This window comes from Ischnura elegans, chromosome 7 (genome assembly GCF_921293095.1).
Source record: "Ischnura elegans chromosome 7, ioIscEleg1.1, whole genome shotgun sequence".
NCBI classification, from domain to species: Eukaryota; Metazoa; Arthropoda; class Insecta; order Odonata; family Coenagrionidae; genus Ischnura; species Ischnura elegans.
Window position 1 is genome coordinate 45,741,394 of NC_060252.1, and position 20,733 is coordinate 45,762,126.

The 20,733-nt window shown below is 37.0% G+C and overlaps 2 protein-coding genes across 3 annotated transcripts in view; one reads left to right on the plus strand and one right to left on the minus strand.

Moving 5' to 3' along the window:
- The first annotated feature begins 1,890 nt into the window (after window positions 1-1,890).
- Window positions 1,891-8,674, plus strand: LOC124162986 (thioredoxin-like protein 4A). The gene is made up of 3 exons (XM_046539769.1): window positions 1,891-2,113; window positions 2,188-2,324; window positions 8,003-8,674. The coding sequence occupies exons 1-3, from the start codon at window positions 2,036-2,038 to the stop codon at window positions 8,214-8,216; spliced, it is 429 nt and encodes a 142-aa protein (XP_046395725.1). The 5' UTR covers window positions 1,891-2,035; the 3' UTR covers window positions 8,217-8,674.
- LOC124162985 (putative protein FAM10A4) overlaps window positions 8,302-20,733 on the minus strand; it is an 86,860-nt gene continuing 74,428 nt past the window's right edge. For both annotated transcript variants that reach the window (XM_046539767.1, XM_046539768.1), the window contains exons 7-8: window positions 19,402-19,665; window positions 8,302-9,627 (exon numbers count right to left, since the gene is read on the minus strand). In XM_046539767.1, the coding sequence (XP_046395723.1) occupies window positions 19,408-19,665 (258 nt within the window). In that variant the 3' untranslated portion in view covers window positions 8,302-9,627; window positions 19,402-19,407. The remainder of the gene's footprint in view (window positions 9,628-19,401; window positions 19,666-20,733) is intronic.

The window sequence follows — 20,733 nt, forward strand, 5'->3', positions numbered from 1 at the left end:
ACTCCCTTTCATTCTATCTACATATCTTATTCTTTTCCTTCCTCTCCCTCGCTTACCTATCATTCTACCCTCTAACACTGTCTTCAACATTCCCTCTCAGCTAAGTCCTCCCTCCATCTACCACTTCTGTCTCCTCTGTATCTCATCTAAAAGCTGCCTCTCCTCACTCACCATACTCAGCATTGTGCGTTCCTCCACTTAACCTTCTCCACTCTTCGCCACACCCACATCTCGAAGACCTCCAGTCTTCTCTCATCCTCTTTCATTAGCGTCCACATTTCCGCACCGTAAAACTACAATCAATCAAACACTTTACTAACCTTTTCTTTAAACTCTCAGAAGCTCCTTCCTGTCCAAAAATGCCTCCTTTGCTGCTGCGATTCTCTTCCTGATATCCTTACTACTGTATCCGTTTTCCTCTAACAAGGTGCCAAAATAGTACTGCTCCACCTGCTCAAGTTTTTCCCAACCCACCTATATCTTTAGTGCCCCATTACTAGCTCGTAATGCTTTACAAAACTGGATAACCTTAGATATTCTTGTCATTAATCCTCATCCGATACTCCTTGCAATGCTTGTTAAATGCATACACGAGAGCCTGAAGCCCCCTTGCTAACTGAGCAGGGGCTGATAAGCAGAGTTTTGCCTCAAGGCAAATTTTTATATTCCAACACGATGGGGAAATCATCATAATTCACTGAAACCCAGTGGCGGATACAGATGGGGGGTGCGGGCGGGCTGCAATGTTTGGCAATTCAGGCGGCCCCACCCGCACCCCCCCATCTGTATCCGCCACTGGGTGGCTGTGAATTAGGATGATTTCCCCGTCATGTTGAAATTTATATTTACTGTTTCCCATGAGCTTTTGTGTGTAAGGCATTTTGTACATTTCTTGACATAGACAATTTTACTTTTAGACTATTCCCATGCTTTTCTATTGAGCTGATTACCTTTATGTATGTACCACTGGAGGACTATCAGAAAAGTTGTAAAATACCTTTTGTGATTTAGTGTAAATATATTTTACCCTCATATGATGTGATATTTTATGATTTTTCTGTGCGTGTATGTAATTATTTGCTCTCTTACTTTATCACGTATGATGCCACTAAATATTTAGCCCCTAAAATGTTTTCCTTGTTAATCTGTTTGATTCAATGTGGAATGTAATGTAATTCTTTTTCACTTTTTGACAATACATAATATGTAGACTTAAATTATGTGGCTTTTTTCTTGTATTTACATCTCCCAGTATCTTATCAAAGTAAATTTCCGCAGATATACCATTTTTAGGATGCTGGGGATCTGTGAAGCAAAAAGTAGTCGTTTCATTAACCATAACTATCAAGTTTAAATTTACCGGTATTTCCGCTGCTATTTTTCCCTTAGCTCATTAGATGTCACTACCACCTCCCACCCTCTATTTTACTTTTCCGAGTATGAATTATGCTTTGTGAGTGAGAATTATAAATTGTGCCCCTAACCGCCCCTAACTGAGTACTTAAATTTTAGTGGTGACATGAAATTATAATTTCATTTGAAGTTTTTCATAAGCAAAGCGAGCGATTTGCAATTTCGCCGACAATGCCTTACAAGTCACTCCATTGCTTGAGGTATTTTTCTAGACATTATAATTTGTATCGTCTTGTAAGATGATGTATTGATCCACGTCAATTAGGTGTTTGTCAAGCGGCAAAAAATATCGGTAAACGGCTATGCTAATCGGCTTTAGAGATCGGAAGGAGGATACCTTTTTGGGCATACTTGGCATCAGCGCCACTGTGACGAATACGGCCAACGTCAAACTACTAGTGACTGTACCATAATTCTTTCGATTCCTTCCATCCGGTGGAAAGTTCTCGAATTTTCGCTAGTCTCTTGTTTGGGCGAAGCACGAGCGAGGGCTCTGGAGGGCTCTATCCAATGTTTGTGGCAGAAGTTCGTTGGGTTTGTGTGGATGAAATAGAGTGTTTAGCAACATTAGCGTGAAAAATACTTTTTCATCTTCCCCCAAGAGGTTTTAACATCTTGCATAATGTCGTACATGCTACCACATCTCCACAATGGTTGGCAAGTGGACCAGGCAATTCTCTCCGAAGAAGATCGTGTTGTGGTAAATATTGTGAAAATGTAATCTTGCCGAAGTGAGGTATAGTAGAATATTGAATTCTTCTTCTATCATCGCAGGTTATCCGTTTTGGTCATGACTGGGATCCAACGTGCATGAAAATGGACGAAGTATTATATAGCATAGCTGAGAAGGTCAAAAATTTTGCAGTCCTATATCTCGTTGATATCACGGAAGTTCCAGATTTCAACAAAATGTAAGTTTTTTTCTGATATTATTGTTACCGTAAACGTATCACTGTAAATATTTATATTCTTTCCCACGTAGCATAAATATGTCTCGGATAGATCTCTGAGACGTCTCGAGTATCGCATGTTACGTCTCGGAGACATTCTGAGAGCTTCAGAGATATCTCATGAGAGTTGGTACTATGGTATGCCTAAAAAAATGTAGGCAAAAAAGTATTTAATGCAAAATATACAGTTATGGCCTACTTATCTCGACGATTTTTAGCGACAAATTTTTTATGAATGACCTTTTGAAAATAAGAAACCCATATTGAATATCGTGGTTTTAATAATCGCAACTGCAGAATTGCACCGAAAAATATACATGGAAAGGAATTGTCAACGTTGAAATACGTTTAAAAAAATCCTGAACGTCTCACGATTACATCTCTGAGACATTCGAGACCATAGTGAGACGTCTCTGAGAGGTTCATTGCTATGTGGGTTTGTGTAAGTGGAGTGGGTGGAATATAGGAATAATAGGACCTCCTCTGTACTGCACGACATTTGCTTCGAAAAGTCACCCTCTTTTTCCATTTCTGACTACAATACTGATTAAGGTTCAAATATTTTCATCGCGTAATATTGCTGTTCAAACGCAAGTGGGTTAAAGGTAAAAGTGCATGTTTTCAGGTGTATTGTTGCTCCTAGTGTCAAACTTATATAGATTTATACGTCTTCCCGCCTTTTTGGAGAACTTTTGCCTTATGTATCTCCTCAAAGTCAGAAAAAGAATTATCTTTGCACCAAAAGTTCCTTTTGCTTTGTGAGTACGATGATGGAGAGGGAGGGATGCTTGAAAATAATTCTGGACATCAACATACTGACTATTCTACTGAATAGTGTGCGAGGAGTGAACCTACAGATTTGGTCACTAAAATGAACTATTTTGACATGGCCTTAACCCCTCAAGCATGTGTGACGCAGCATAAGCGTCTTCGCCATTCCGTTCCTATATTGTGCTTTAGTCGTATGTATTTATATCGCCCAGGGTGCTGTAATTCATCGGCACTGAAGCTTTTGTGCAGACTTTAATTAAAATATTTTTAGCGTTGTAATCGCTCACCAAAATAATTATATTCTCTAAAAAATTGTTTGAACTTGATAATTATTAGTACGTACGTACAATTTTCGGAGCAGTTTACTTATGCCTGCTCCCTAAATGCCGTGTTTGGTAGTTGACCAGTATGTGGTGTTTCTCCAAACAGGGTCCCACAGGGGTTCCTGTAAGTTTTCACACCTGTACTTGTCTCATATCTCTGTTTTTCTCTTTCACTACACACTTTCTTCTTTCAACCCGAAATGTTTTAATTTGTGGGGTCTATTGAACAAAATGTCATCTGGTCGATCGAGTACATTTCGTATTGGTATCCGAGAGCCATCCTTTGCGCTGTTCTAAAGTCTGTCCTGCTATGATTTTGTTCACTAACTGTAAGATTTAAATATTTACTAATAGGCAAAATGTTAGAGTGGTAAGGATCTTTGTTTACAACTTCCTTCCTCTTTCTATCTACAAAATGGAAAAATTTGGTGTGCAATGAAATCCTTTCCTTTCCCATTACATTGAGAAAAAATGGAGTTTGAATACATGTTTTCCGATAATACATGTTCTGGAGCTTGGTTTCTTAATTATTCCCATTGATATGAGCAAACTTAGAAATAATCTGAAAGTGTATTTTTTTTGCTTCGGAATTTTCTCTGTAAATTTTCAAGAAACTATGCTTCATAGCGGTTTGTCTCAGTCACTGTAATTGTTTCATCATCAAAAATTACTCCCAATGCCAAGGGATTGTCTTTACACGAAAGGCGATATTTTTTTCCAACTAAATTACACACGTCTCCGCAGCCGATCTCTTCACAATTATTTTCTTGAAAATTCACAGGAAAATGAGATGGTATAAATGTTTGAACCTGAAGTCAAGGGAGAATTCAATTGAAACTTCCAAAGTGGTATAGAACATTCTGCACTATTTTACTCTAGAGCGTCAAGCGCAGGCTCATCGGACAACTCGACGAGAACTAGAAGGCATGATCAACTAAGGAGGGGCTTAGATACGGAAGGGACTCAAGGTCGAAAAAAAATATAACCACCAAAGCAAACGAATGCATGAAGAAAAGAACCCAACCCCTCAGCTTCAAAAATTGTAAATAAGATACCAGATGCTGGCAGGTCTTTGAGGTCCCGAGAACTATTGAGTGACAATGCCTGGACGGTCCAAGCATTCACTAACATTGCCATAATGAAAGAGAAAGGAAAGGACGAGGCAGAAGAGCAGATGGTAGTGAACCACAGAGGAAGGCATTGAGCGTCCTCACATAGAACACACAATCGCTAAGAAAGCTCCTAAATTGGAGCGTAAGTGGAAGACTATCTTCCATGTGTCCACTAGACGTCGCTCTCAGAGGAAGCATCCTGGCATCAGCTGGAAAAAATATTCTAGAAATATACGAGCACGCAAACAAAGGCAATTAAGGACAAAGAACGAAAGCAGGCAGATATGTCTCACATAATCACTAAAAGTACATATATTGAAGCTTAAAGATAGGAATACCTAATGAAACATTCGGATGCCCATGGTGTATTACACACGCTTGAGGCACAGCATTCAGGAGACGCCGACGGTGTGTTGCACATACTCAGAGAAGGACCACAGGCATTTAAAGTCACGCTTGAGGGGTTAATATCCATGATTGATAAGTTAATTGATATCTCGGTATTTTAGTATATTTGTTAAACAAGAGGAGGAAAAGTACATTTTCTTTCAGCTATCTTCATAGTCATCACTTAATTGATATGCTTTAAAAGCAGAAATTCTTTTTGCTATTCTATTTTGAAAGGCAATGAATCATTGTGTTTATGAGATAGCATAGTGAAGTCTGAGAGTGGTTCCTTCAATGTGATTTTGAATCAATTACAAACTTATATTCCAGTACGTTGATTAAATACACCAACGGAAGAAGTTCTCTATGAAAAAATATTTGACTTAGCCAGGATTCGAACCAGGATCTCCTGATTGCCGTTCGGGTGTGTTAGCCAGTTACACCACCAAGCCATTTTTTTAGAGCGAACTTTGGGATGGGTTTAACCGAACAAGATGTTGACGTCAAAAGTCCACACTGTGGCACATGTGGTGAGGGAAGTGCTTACTAGGCCACTGTCGGGGTGAATAGTTGGGGGCTTAGTCAAATATTTTTTCATGGTGAACTTCATCCGTAGGTGTATTTAACTTTGCACCCATGCACGTGACTGCGTACAAAGTCACTTGTTCCTGCGATGTTGATTCAACTTTGTTTATATATTGGCCAGCCATAACATTTTTCAGTGATGAAATATTTCAGGAACATGTGCAGTGCCTTCTTGGTATGGTATTTTGAGGAGGGATCTAACAGCTGTGGTTATTTGCATTAGAGAAAGAAGGGATAGGAATCTGGCATCGTCATCAGCCTGCTTTTAATGCACCAATGGGACCATTGCTTAATGTCCCATCCGAGGAACTTAAGTTTCGCATCTGAGGTACCCTCCACATGGCAATCTAACAAGGTTCATGACTCGTGAAAAATCTCTGCCTCTGCTGGGATTTGAACTGAGGCAGGGTGTAAGCCAACCAACACGCCAACATTAACTTCTCGCAGTGTTCCTGCTAGTAGAAACTTGCAGAAACTATAAGATTTTTCATATTGGTTTCAAATTATCAGTTTTAATGTTAGATAACGCCTGTCATTAACTGTTTCACTGCTAATCAACACATAAAAAGATTAACATAGTGATTTGATTAAAAAATTAACAAATTCAGTGCAGCTGATCGATTAAGCCATCAGCCTTAACCAGGAAATATAGCTTCTTCTCCTCGTGCATCATGGTGTTTAATAAGAAAGATGTAGATTAATGTGCATAAAAGGCCACTAAAAGCTCAACATTAAAAATTGACTCGGTTATCTGCTGCAGTGTCATGTGCTGAGCGATGTTACCGATGTAGGCATTAAGATTAATTTTAGTTAGGGATTGGTGGTTTATGACAGGCAGAAATAATTTTATGATTTGGGGTGGTTACAAAAGTTCCATATTACGTTGCTGGAAGCTACTATTTTACAGAAACAAAAGAATAGTCATAATTGAAACACACATACTTCAAGTTCCTGCAATATTTCCTTTAAAATGGGTAAATGAAACTGAAAATGATAGGAATAAGATATAATAAATTGAAAATCTTAATCAACTCCAAAAACATCAGAACAGTAAATAAATACATCTGCAATGCTGTGTTGATCATGTATGACCTCAAATTTGAATAATGCAACTGAGAATAGTTTGAGGTAATCTTTTCAAATTTCAGATACATTAAATGTGGAATAGGGTAATGTCTATATGCTCTTAAAATGTCTATATGAGAGCACAAGATTCAAACAAATAATCTGACACTTTAAGGCATTAATTTAAGATGATAATAGCAAACATCCTCAGTTTAAATACAGTGAGTCCTTGTTCTACGTCACCCCGTTTAACATCATTTTGCGATAATGTCACGAAAATTTTGAGATCGTCATTCGTTTATCGCACCTTTGCTTCGCGATAATGTCAAGTCTTTTAAATTTTGCATGAGGAAAAAGGCGAAGCGGCAGGCGTTGCAGGTTGTTCGTTTTGTGAGCGGTAATACAGTCAGTCTTTAAAAAGTGTTAAACGGTGTGTTCATTGTTAATTGCGATTACGGTTTTAGCAAATTTTCTGCAAAATGAATTCTTAGGTGCGCAAGGTTTTACTTGACAATATAGTTTTCAGGAACCTAAAAAGTGATTTCAAGGCATTTTTCCGTGTAGAACTCTGAATTTTTGTCGTCACTTTTTTCACTGTGTTCACAATAATTTTGGTTCCTGTAACTGCGACGATGTTTCAGTGATGATGATGCCCAGGCGATGTTCGCCTGGGCGACCACCATAGCAAAGCCGAAAAGCAAAGGCGGGAAGATACAAAAATGGAGAAGGATTTATGTCACTGCTGCTATTGTCGTCGATGAAGACTGGAACTCATATTTATGCCATAGTTTGGCATTCCCATCGTAAAAAACGCCCCAGATATGTGATGCTAAAATTTTTTCGCATAGGAATTGTGAGGTCTACGAGCCGATAATCACTTTTTACATTGTTTCTTATGGGATATTATGTTTCGATTAACGTAATTTCGTTTATTGTCACATTTTTCAGGAACGATAAGTGACGTTAAAAGAGGACTCACTGTACATACCGAAAAATAATAGTGAAACTTTAATCACTCCTCGATGCTCTTCAAGTGATAATTCTGTAGACCTTGTAGTTTTCCTCCAATTCTCAGCATAACAGTAACAAAATTAAAAAAGAATCCCATTAAATTTAGTGTCCCCATACGTGGCAAACCTATTTTCTGACAGCCACTCGATTGCATTGCACAGCATTGGCTAAAACCTTCAAAAACTTGGACTTTTAGATAATGCCAGAGTAGAGTATCAATACATTTTTGAAATATGTCACAATAGAAAATGTAGTTTCAATGTTTATCAATAGAAAATTTAGTATCAGCTGCTTATAATTTCTGTATTTCTCATGGTATCCCTTAGAATGAAAAGTATGAGCTTCAAAATTTTGTACTAATAGTGTTTTCTTTTTTTTAATGCAGGTATGAATTATACGATCCGTGTACTGTGATGTTCTTCTTCCGCAACAAGCACATCATGATAGATTTGGGCACTGGTAACAACAACAAGATCAATTGGCCTCTTGAGGATAAGCAAGAAATGATTGATATAGTGGAAACAGTTTACCGTGGAGCCAGAAAAGGACGTGGTTTAGTTGTTTCTCCTAAAGATTACTCAACAAAATATCGCTACTAATTATATCAGAAGTGCATTATGTTTTGTGATTATAGGGACATCAGCAAGTTATTTATTTTTAGGTAAATCCAAGAAAAAAACAGTCTGTGGAAGGGTTATTTATTTATTCCCTTTTCCATTATCATACAACAAGAACTTCCATCAAGCAGCTTTTTCAAAGATGACTAAATAAAGTGGTTCTGGTATGTCAGCAAGAACCTGTGAGACTGGTGTTTGTGAGTGATGTGATATAGTACTTAAAACTTTATGATAGTATGATTTGACTTTGATATCATGCTGCTAATAAGAGAAGTTATCCCAAAGCTGATGGACGGATGGAGCTGTACGTGAATGTCTGTTGATATGAGGGCTTGCGATGCTTAAGAGAAACAATTCTCGCTTGCAATCATGCAAGCAAACAAATGGACAGAAACACATGAACATATTCGCTATAAATAAAGTCATATTCAACATCGTAAGTTTGTCATGCAAGTACTTATCTCTATGAATATAGCCAAGATGATCAATCATAATTATCAATAATCAAGGCCTAGTAATAATACTAGAGTATTTTTTTAAATCTCCCATGTTTATAATTTCCTTCACTTTGTCAGAATACCTTCCCAAATTATCTGCTGCAAAATACTTTCACAAAAGACCACTGACAAAACTACTTGTTCAAAGAAGAAATTTGCCTAATCTTTTTCAAAATACATAGTTGGGGATTCCTTTTAACTCAATAGCTATATGAAATTATTAGTTTAGAAATAAATGTGAAAATTGGGTGTTGGCTATAAACATAGGATTAATCATTGGGACTATAAGTATGGCCACAGCATACTAATATACTCTTTCCAAGTTAAGCCCTCTACCAGCTGCTTTACAAGTGCATTTATTCATGACTAAATATAGAACAACTGACAATATTGATTTATCAAAATACAAGATCAATGGAAGAAGAGAAATAATTAGCCACTGACTATTGTGACCTTATATATAAGAAATCTTAAAAGAGAACAAATACCTTCAATTTCAACAGGCATAGGATTACACATCCCATATATCCTCTATACTCATGGGATTTGACTTTTTGTCTCAGTTCATTTCGACTAAAGAGCTAGGTATTGTTCAAGTAATGTCACCCGAGCCTTTCGAAGCAAAATATTAGGTCAAATATCACACTATTTAAAAGACAATGTTTACTAATATTTAGAAGTTACAACCTGCTTGGGCATAAGGCCGATTAGGATAATTCAACATGAGGACAGTATTTTAAAAAACTTTGTATGCCCAATCACATTAGTTACCCAATACGAGGCACAATATGATGTATACAACTTGATGGATGCCAAGAGGAACCTTATCCAGATAAAAATATCATTGCCTGTAAAATTAAACTGCAACACCTCAACATTTCTTCTCTTCAGGTAATCTGAAAGATAAAAGTATGAACTATTATAAATAATATACTGATATAAAAAGGGTGGAACTTGATATTAATGATGATATTTGATAACTTGATATTATGAATTCCCAGTAAACGATAATGAGTAATCTCGAATACAAAAAACAACTAACATGAATAGCATAATAGGCCATCGATGAAATTTTCAACCATTTAACAGCCATTTTTACATGCACTGATTGTGAGGGTAGATAATTTATATTGATCAAATTCTAAACATTGATTATTAAATTAACAAAAAAAACATTTAAGACAATTATCAGAGTAGAAATGTCCTGCACTACATGCAATGAAAATAGCTATTATCAAATTTTAATAGATACACATTAAGCCCATGAAATAATTTATTTTCATGTTTATATTTTACAACTCTTTAAATTTTGTAAGCAAGTTGGTACTGAGTGACTATTGGCAATGCTAGCTGGATTATGGTTAAGAGGAGGGCACTCAAGCCTGCGAACACAATAAGTTGTTTAAGTATTCGTTTTGCTTTAGGCGTATAAAATTTAAGAAATGCAATTTTTATTTTGTGCATGGGTTAAACTGTAAAGGTTATCACATTATGAAATTGTTAGCTCACCGGAGTAACTTTTCACGTACAAACAGGTGTAGGAAGGTATTTTGAATGCAATCAAAATGGACTATCTCATATAACATTGACTTAAAACAATTCATATTTGGAACAAATCATCGATGTGGGACCTTTAATGCAGATGACAAGCAATGGACACCCTGTATCGTGCCAATAGAAACTTCCTGCGTCTTAGGTACAGCATTGTATAAATTTGATTTGGAAATTTTTCAAGAAATTATTGCACTCCTATATATTCACTTCTAATAATGCTGAACCAACAGAATACCCCACCATGAACAAGGCTAGGGAATCAAAGATCGATTTCAGAAAACAAGGCATACATTCTATCACAATCAATCAAATACACATGGCAGTTGAAGTCATTGATAATAATAGGTTTGCAGGAGAACTAAAAAATTTGAGACAAGTAGTTGTCACTCGACTCGAGTGCTTGGGCTGCTATTACGAATGTTGATTCAAGTAGTTTCGGTTACAGAGATGTCAAGACCAGTAGGTTCAGAAATATGCTGACAGGAAGCGTTATTGCCAAACTCATGTAAGATTTGCAAGTAAAGTCAATAGATAATTCAATTACCTTGGCCTTGCAGTTTCAGCTGGCCTTAAATGTAGCAGTCAACTACTATAACAGTCGCCGTGGGTGCCAAATATGTTTTCATAGGCAGTGGCAACTGACCCTTTTCGAACCCACTGGTATAATTAAAGTACATAACTCGATTGGATCGCTCATACTTTCTTAAACAATACCTCTATCCCCTCCCCTATTTTATCTACTCAAACAAAGAGATAATACATGAAAATTAAATCTGGAGTCAGAAGAGTGGCATTGCTCTGACGCTAGTCTCAAGAGCAAGGTGATGAGAACAGTGAACACATACTGAATAATCGGCAGTTACTCGAAAAAGAAGTTAATAAGGAAAGTGCCATAGGGCTATTGAAAGTATCAAATCTTTCATGATTCATCATTATTATCACTGAGCAAATGCCTTTACTCTGGGCTCTTCATAAGAGATTGGATGCATAATTAAATAGCACTTTCGACAAATTACTGGAGATAAATTCATTGAAATTTTCCCATTGGAACTGTTCAAGATACATTAATTTTCATTCATCTCCTAATGCCGATAGAATTATTATCAACATACATCATCATCATCATCTTTTCACTCTCATATTAGGCCAAGTGTTAACAAGTGAAAAACCACTAGGGGCTAGGGAAAAAAAGACATTACTTCGGTTCAAGCATTATCATATTGCCTTGTCCAGAATAACCATAGTTAACCTTTACTGGGGAGCGCATCTCTAGATGCGCACCAAGGACATTCGTGAAATGGGTTGCGTGTCTGTGGACGAGATACATAAAAAGATTTTTCCTTCACTGGGCTGAGCCTCTAGAAATGCAGTTCTTTCTTGCCTGTGCTCCGCATGGGTCTGACACCTTGCGTGATTTTAAAAAACTCTGTTCTCATAGCTGCAGGGGTAAAAACATGCTTTACTTGGGTGAAAGTTTTATGGTATTTTTGGGTCCAAAGAACCGCTAGCGTTTCTTTTTATTGCACTTACCCCCTGTCACATTTCTTACAGAGAAGAGTTTAGTTTGAGCACGCATGTTTTTGTGGACAGACATGTTTCATTTAGCAGTGTTTTTTTTTCTTATTTTTGTCGTGCGCAAAGTGCGAAATTTTGAACATTTGAAATTTCTTTGAATATCGCTTGTTTTGTGAGTGGCAATTCAATTACAATTTGCTACAGTGTTTTCGCACCTTTACAAGTTTCTACATTCAGTTTTCTTTCTGTTGTGCAGCTTTCAGACGTGTTTTATCCATTATTTGACATTCCCATTGTGTACTTTCCTCCTCCGAAAATTTTCATCTTGCCTGTGCTCCCATTCTCGGTGTTTGTTTTTTGGCATCTTCATAGAATGTTTCATCAGTGTCTAGTTTATAATCGTTTTGGCATTTTCCTTAGTTAATCCTAAAATGGCTAAGAGACCACCTACTCTGCCTGAAGATATCATAAATGAAATGTTGAAGCTAAGTGAAGAAGAAGAGAGTACGAGTGAAAGCTGTGCAGAGGAAGAATATTCAAATGTGTAAGTGGGAACGACCGCTGGTACTAGTGGCACATTTACAACGTTTCCTCACAGAATCCAAGAACTGCATATATAGTGAAATAGACAGTGAAGTTGAAGAAGGTATTGAGGAAGGCCACAATCTTCCGTTACTTTCTAGTGTGTGGGTTGAAAGTGGACGTCCTAGGCCTAGGTTCCCGGCCAGATTTGACGCTGGTGTAAAAGGAAACTTGGTTGGCAAGGATGACACTCCAGAAATTTTTGAACATTTTATTGATGAAGAGATCCGTAATTATATAGTAGAGCAGACAAATTTGTACGCCCTGCAAATGATAAATGAGAAAATTCTTCATAAGAAAATGAAAAGGAGAAGCCGTGATAAGGACTGGGTTGATACCAATAGGGAAGAAATAAAGTTGTTTCTTGGAGTGTTGCTTTTGCAGGGAGTTATCCAGAAGCCCACACTATCGAGTTATTATTCCCACAACTGGCTTTTAGCAACCCCCATCTTTTATGAGATAATGAGAGAGAAGAGATTTTTTTCTCCTTTTGAGATTTCTGCATTTTGCAGATAACGAGTCATGTAGTGACGCGGAACGAGTTCCTCCCAAGCCGTACAACATCAAGCCTTTTTTTGACCATTGCATAAAAAATTTGCTGAAAGTTATATTCCAGAGGGAGAACTTTCGATTGATGAAAGTTTACTACTATGGAAAGGCCGTCTAGGGTGGAAGGTATACATTAAAAAAAGGTCAAATTTTGGGATGGAATCCTATAAACTGTGTGGCGAAAAGTGAGTATGTATGGAATATGATGATGTACACTGGAAAGGACACAGAACTTGTGAAGGATGTAGGAGGAGTTGATGTGAGTAGTTTTATGAAACCATCACAGGTTGTTCTAACCCTTGCAGAGAAGCTACTGAACCAGGGGCATCTCTTAGGACTTGACAATTATTATAGTAGTCCCAGGCTCTTTGATTTTTTGAATTCGCTGGGAACTGACGCAGGAACCGTGAGAGTAAATAGGAAGGACTTGCCAAAAACGGTAATGAATAAAAATTGAAATCTGGTGAAAATGCTGCTGCTTTTAGGAATAAGTTGATGGCACTTAAGTGGAGAGAAAATATAGATATAAGTTGTATATGTATTGAGCAGTGTGCAAGATGCAAGTACAAACAATGTGCGAGACAGGAAAGGAAACTCAAAACAGAAACCTCTTGCTGTTATTGGTTACAATGAGTCAATGGGAGGAGTTGGTCTCTTGGATCAGCATGGTCAATTATAGTACAGTGAGGAAAAGAATGACGAAATATTATCAAAAGATATTCCGACATCTTGATTTTTGTATCTTCAACTCTAATATAATATACAGGAAGAATGGAGGAAAAGAAACTCATCTCAAATTCAGATTAGATCTTATTCATAAGATGTTGCACAAGCACGGAGGAGCAACATCAAAGGCGTCTGGAAGCCGCTCAAAAATTGACCCCCCCTAACAGTTATCAGGAAGGCATTTCCCTCAACTAATTCCCCAACAGCAACAAAAAAGCACGCCCATAAGAGATGTGTGGTATGTTTGTCACACAAGCAGAGGAGGGAAACAACATGCAGCTGCAAGGACTGCAATGTACCTCTCTGTGCCGCACCGTGTTTCCAAATGTACCACACGAAAATGGAGTATTGAGTGAAAAAGATAAATGTGTATATAGCATAAATAATACAACTTAACTCCAGAGTGAATGGTGTGTAAAACAATGAAAGTGATTTTTTTCCATAAAATATTGCATTAAAAAAAAGGAATTTGTTATAAACAAAAAAATTGTTTAATTTTTTTTGTCCTTTAAAATTTTTTTTTCAATATTTGAACTCGAAAGGCAAAAAGGTATTATTGTATAGAATTTCAACTATTTCTATCGAAATGTAAAAAACCCCCACCAGGTAGGTGACTGCTAAAAAAATGGTTCCCATTAAAGGGGTTAAGGGGACTGGATAACATGCCAGAAAATGCCATTGCAGGACGCTACCGTTAAGATCGCTAGGGGGCCATTTATGCATGTAATGTGGAACTGTTTTCACTAAAAATCATGGGATATACGTAGCCTTGGTTTGTGCCTTTTTGCAGTTACGCATGTGAAACCAGTTGGGAGGAAAAAAATTGCCAACTTCCCTAAAATATAGTCTTTTCTTCGTGAGAATTATTCCGCTCCAAATAGAGACAAAGAACTGATCAAATGTTTAAGTCAAAGCTGTTTCTTTAATACTCTCAAATATGTAAACCTGTAGTGCATGCATGCAACTATATTCACGTGATGTTCTTAAGCATTATGGATGTTTTGGCCTTTCTATGGCTAGATGTCTATCACTGCTGGCGGGAAAGTAGCGCTGGTGTCTTCCAGAGAACGATCCCCCCAGCTCTACTTCCCCTCCCTTTGTGTTCAAACGTGCTACGAGAGCGAGAGATGAGGATACTTAAAAAAAGTACCGGTATTTTTGTGGTGAGTATTAAAATGCATACATCAGTACTCTCTCGATTGCACCAGCAAAAAAGTACCGGCTTTGCGATATTTAAATTTACTATTTATACTGCCCATGAAGCAAAATGTTTAGTAAAAAATGTTATTTTAAGAAGGTCTATTGAAAAAAAGCAGAAGAAAATTGTAATATCCACTAATTAATATGTTAGTACGGTAGTTGGATTGAGATACCCTGTAAAATAGTAGGCACTAGGCTTTATGAATCAACAAATCGGCTGCAACGGCTTATGCCAAGCAAGTATCAACTTTCTCAAGGGTTGCATTGATGAAACTGGGCAATGCAAACGGGAATGTGTATAAATATTTATTATTGATGCAGACGTGTGTAAGTCTAAAAAAGTTTTATAAAAAAACTCGCTCTATGCACATATTTATTATCATCAGACTTCAAATATAATTCGAAAATAAAAAAATGTATATTTCGATCTATTTAACGTTGAAATTGGTGGTCCAGCTGAATTTTCCGATGGTGATTAATAATCGCAATAATTAGATTTGCCGTGACCACCGGATAATAAGAGAACTAAAAATGCATGCATTGCTTCCAGACCCCGTGTTTCCCAATTTTGTTTCTCTGAGAGTTGCTCATGAACACGTGCCATGTCAGGGTTAGTCGCTCTTGCCAACATTTTCATGTTTCCGAGGCCGCTTAGGTATGTTCGTAGCAGCACCCGCGTACCGGGTATATCCATACAGCGATCAAATAAAATTTGACATGTAGGTCACAGTTCTGTTTAGTTTAGAAAAAAAAAATACATTGTACGGTTCAATAACATTGATTTTCTTGCCTTCTGTGGCTAAAAAAATCTTTTATACCTATAATGATAACACTTGTCTGAAACTCATGGTTTTGTAGAAGTACCGTAAAATGATTCGAAAATAAGAAAGACTTAGGAAAGTTACCCTATAAATCATTGCCATGCATATTTTGAGTTAATTATTGAACGCATCACGATGTATCCTAACAGTGAATATTGAACATGCATTGTTCCATTGTTGTATAGAGCCATTTTACTTGTTTGCTAACCACTATGTTCAGTATTAACCATCGGTCGTTGCCTATGAAAAACAATACGCAGAATTTTATACAGAAATCCTGGCACAATTCAGCTTTGAGGGGGGGAGGTGACCGCATTTGAGTTTACCCATTATTGTCGATAATAATTCCTCTTTTGCACTTTCGAGGCAGTCATACAGTACATGCCCACAGCAAACTTAAGTCATATCTTAATTAATTTAATCGCATAGTGAAGAGAGACTTGTGAATAACTGTGGTGTACACATTTAATAAATTAAATTAAAATTATTATAATATTATAATTTATTATTTTTTATCTTTCATTATTATAATATTTATGAGGGCGGGGAATAGAGGCAGGTTTTTGTTAAAAAATAAATGATACATAAAAAACAATTCATGTTAATATAATTTTGGCACTTCTTTGCAGAGTAGTCATTTTAACGGTTCTATAAACATAGTGAGTCCGACTCACGAGGAAACTACCATTTATTGAACACCTTATGAAATGATAAAGCAACGGCAATACTATACCTACCGGCCTTTATCAAATTAGCCTTTCAATCAGGATTTGACGAATAAGCATTTATTCATTCATTCATTTTTTTTTCGCAGGAAAAATAATGTATTCATACCTTGGGATAAAGTCAAAACACGTACCAATTTTGAACTGTTTTATAATTAGGCACTTGGCTGCAATTCTTGTAAAATTATGTACTTTGTAAGTTATGTTTAATCATTTTTATTTTTAATTGATACTTCAAAGTGGGCATAGAATTTAACATTCATGCAGAAAAAAATCTACATCGTGTAGTCAAATCTTCATGAATACTGTTAATTATCTTATCTGGGAGAGACCCTTATGTTTTTCCACCTCAGTATCAAATGTGATTGGATTCTGGGAAGTAGAAAATGGAACAACTGACTCGTTACGAGAAGTGGAGATCGGAGAGTAACCAGCTAAAGAAAAGGAAAATATTACCCTCGAAAACCATAGTAAATGTGACATACATTATTCCGAAGGGCCCAACGAAGGAGAGGAAAATTTGATCCCTCATTTCATCAGTTGCGGCATATGGGAGATTATCACTTATGCTAACAGTCTCTAATACATATGTCGTCACTCCTGTATTTTTTTATAATATAAAATGTCACTAACAATCTTGCAGAGTTCTACAACTACATATTACGTGGCAAAGTAAATAGGAGGGAAGAGAGAGTCAATTTATGCCGAAGGGGTCCTACGAAACTAGGTGCGCCATTGCATCAGTTGCCTTGAGAAGGATGATGTACATAACATTTTTTACAAAGAACTAATGAACAAGAGCCCAGAAGACTTTATAAAAAAAATTGTTTCCTACATAAGGAGTATATGAGGAAAAGAACTGGAATTCTCTGCAACATCCAAAAATAAACGTCTGCATATGGAGGGAACACAACATTATGGACTCATTCGTGATATTCAAAAAGATGTAACATTGGCTAACCACGATTCGACGAGTGATTTCCATTCATCAGTAAAAATAAAACAAAGGTCGTGTGAAAATTAAGAGAGGGAAACTGGAGGTCAAATGCTTAATGGGACTTGGCAGTCAGAAAGGTGAGAGATTCAAGCATCTTTCTTTGGTCGTATATGTAATCTAAGGAAATCAAACATCAAAATGGCCTGATGATGGTTTGCTTCCTTCCTTCGGAGGAAACTAGGCAACCGATTGGGGAAATGCCAATGAAAAATCTGCCATCAGGGTATATATCAGGGATCAAGCAAAAATAAAGTTTTGCCCACAGGTCTCTTTGTTGATTAAAATGCACCTTTTTTGGCTGCTAGTCCTGATGGGATAATATCTGATGGCAAAGGCTTGTTGGAAATTAAGTGCCCTTATAATTATACAAATACTCCTGAGGAAGGAGTTAAAAATAAAAGAGTTACCTTCATGAAAGTAAAAGAAGGAAATTATATGCTACACAGAAGAAGCAGATATTTCTTCCAAGTGCAGGGACAGCTAGAAATACCTAATAAAAAATAATGTAATTCTATTGCAAGGTATCCTCATGGTATTTTAAATAATACAAAACCAAGGGGAAATCATTTTGGGCCAAAGGAATGGTGGAAAAATTAAAGGCACGATTTCATTTTCTCCGGGTATCTTCAAATGAGTGGGATAAAAAAATTGAGGATACCGTGATTCTTCTTCTTAACGAGAGTTTAGTGCTGATGACAGCACTACAGACTTTATAGTTAGGAAAAAAATGAAATTGGTAGGATCCCAGAAGAGTTCAGCTTTAATAACTATAAAAGAATTTTAATGAATGTAATTATAAACACATAAATGTCTCCTGTGAAATTCACTCATTGTAAAAATTTTAGAATTGTAAGATATTTTTCCTACTTATTAGTATAAAAAGCCTCCCAGCAGCAATAAAAATTACACTGTCGTTGCCATCTTAGGAAAAATTTAGAAATGAAGTGTGCTATAATATGTATTAATGAAGTAATATCAATGTGGATTTTGTGATGAATTGCTACAACAAATGGTAGAGAGAAAAAGGATATAGCAATTTACGAAAGTGATATGAGATTTCTCGCGTTCTCGTTATGATCTATTATGTTGTGCAGTATTGACTACCGACGTGGAATAAGTCTCGTCATGCGGTGTAATTTAATAATTATACAATGCAGTCTTTTATTTACAATACACTGATGCTTTCACTTAAGTGCAGAATGAAGAAAGACATGAGACCCTGAAGAAAGACAGCGGAATTCATTGCAGGAAATATCCAAAGCAAAAGACACATACCACGTTGCTGACCAACCAATGTGACACATTTTTGTAACACAAAAAACTCTTGAGGTTTCCCAAGGCCATCCGAGATCCTGACCACCAGCACACCGAAATCTGACACCGTAGACGGAGGAGCTCAGTCCTCCTCCCCTACCATGCTTTTCTTTGCTCTCGAAGACTCACTCAAACAACTTCCCCTCGAATTCAAACTGCAGCGGTCGCTTTCGAAACTAAATGCCAGTGACCGTAATAGCAGAGTTCTCCTGAAATATCCTTTCCCCTTAATACAATGACTTAACTTGATTCGATAGTCGTGAGTAGTTACCACTCAACTCTATAATCCCTAGATGATTGATATTTATTTGTAACATGAAAAAAGATATAATAAATCTGAGGTTGGCTCAATACTGGGGATAAAATTTGTCAACTATGTAAACATAAAATTGTTGCTATTGAAAAAATCTAAGATGCATGTCGGTCCCATAGGTGAAAATGGAATGCGTAGAATCTGAACCAACAATGAGCTAAGGGAGCTATATTAGGACCCAGTTATAATAACACAAACACAAGACTTCAGTGGGCAGGTAAACATCCCTAATTCTTTCAATGTTTCTTAAAAGAAACTTCCTTACAGATTTTGCTAATCAGAACCTCCAAATTTCTGGTTCCGTGAGCTGAACTTCACATCAGTCAACTGTACAAGAAATACCAATATGTATAATTCTGCAGGTAGTAGCTCACCATTGTTCAGTCAAGGCCTACATCATCACCACTAGCACCAGGAGAGTTGGCTCCACCAGCATCACCTGAAGGTGGGAAACCACCTGGGAACCCTCCTGGGAAGCCACCACCCGGCATGCCGCCACCAAAGGGAAATCCACTGCCACCCTTGAACTTGGTGGCCAGCTTCGATATTATGGCACTAACTTTTGGGTTGCTTTGGTATTTGATAATGTTGGCAGGATTTTTTGAGATGTCTTGGAAGGCAGCAGCTACTTCAGGGTCCTAAGAGAGCAAAGTGAAAGATTGAGAATAATCAGCCTGGTTAACCCTTTCACTCCCAAGCGGCCGATATATCGGCCGCGGCCTTCCTACCCAATACGCCCAAGCGGCCGATTAATCGGCCGCTTGCTTAGAGCAATATTTCACATAAACTATGATGTGTTATTATTTAATTTATTTTTATAATGAATGTATACATATTTTGCTATCCTTAGGTATTTTTTATATAATTTAATTTATACTTTTGATATTTTAATGGACGCTCTTTCTTTAACTCTTTGTAAAATCTGACTCATTTTGTCGAAATTCTTATGCCACTTTATAACTTGCGAAATTAGAAAATTTGTACGTCATTGTTGCTAACTATCGTTTATAAGTTATATTGAGGATAAATTTTAATAAATATTTAATTGAAATGTTCTTTTTCTGTAATTTTTTATGTAAACTGACAGCTTATTGAACTCCTTTTTTTCCTCTCGTAAATTGCCGCCACGGCTGAATAATGACCTTATGATGTTCTCAACAAGCTTAGGCACGCTTTTACGAGTGATTTATTGTTATTCACTTCACTACATCACGTTCGTCTTTATTCGTGTAATACACTGGTGCGTATGACTCCGTTCTTTCCACGACGTAACATTTTATCTAACCTCTAATCTCCCGCCCGCTGCAATTATATTTCGACGTCTCCTTATTACAATCAAATCCTTTTTCGGTATCGACATACATTTCAAAGGAATCGTCTTATCTGACTTACATTATTACATTTTATTCACAAGGAAACAATACTTCTTGTTTACAGGAAGAGCACACTAAGGGTAAGATTATCGTGCGTGGCGCGCGAATAAAATGTTTTCAGCGAACCTCAGCAAGTGGCCGATAACGTCGCCGAATAGTTGCCGTGAAAGTGATGGCTTCACAGTTTTTTATCCTAATCTTCCTTATGTACATAAGTGATTCATTGTGTCACTGCTTTGCTGACACCTACTTTGTGGGCAACTTCTGAGAATGCGTCATCAGTTACAAATGTAATGGTTTGCATGCGGGGTCCCGACGGCTTAGTTTGCGTCA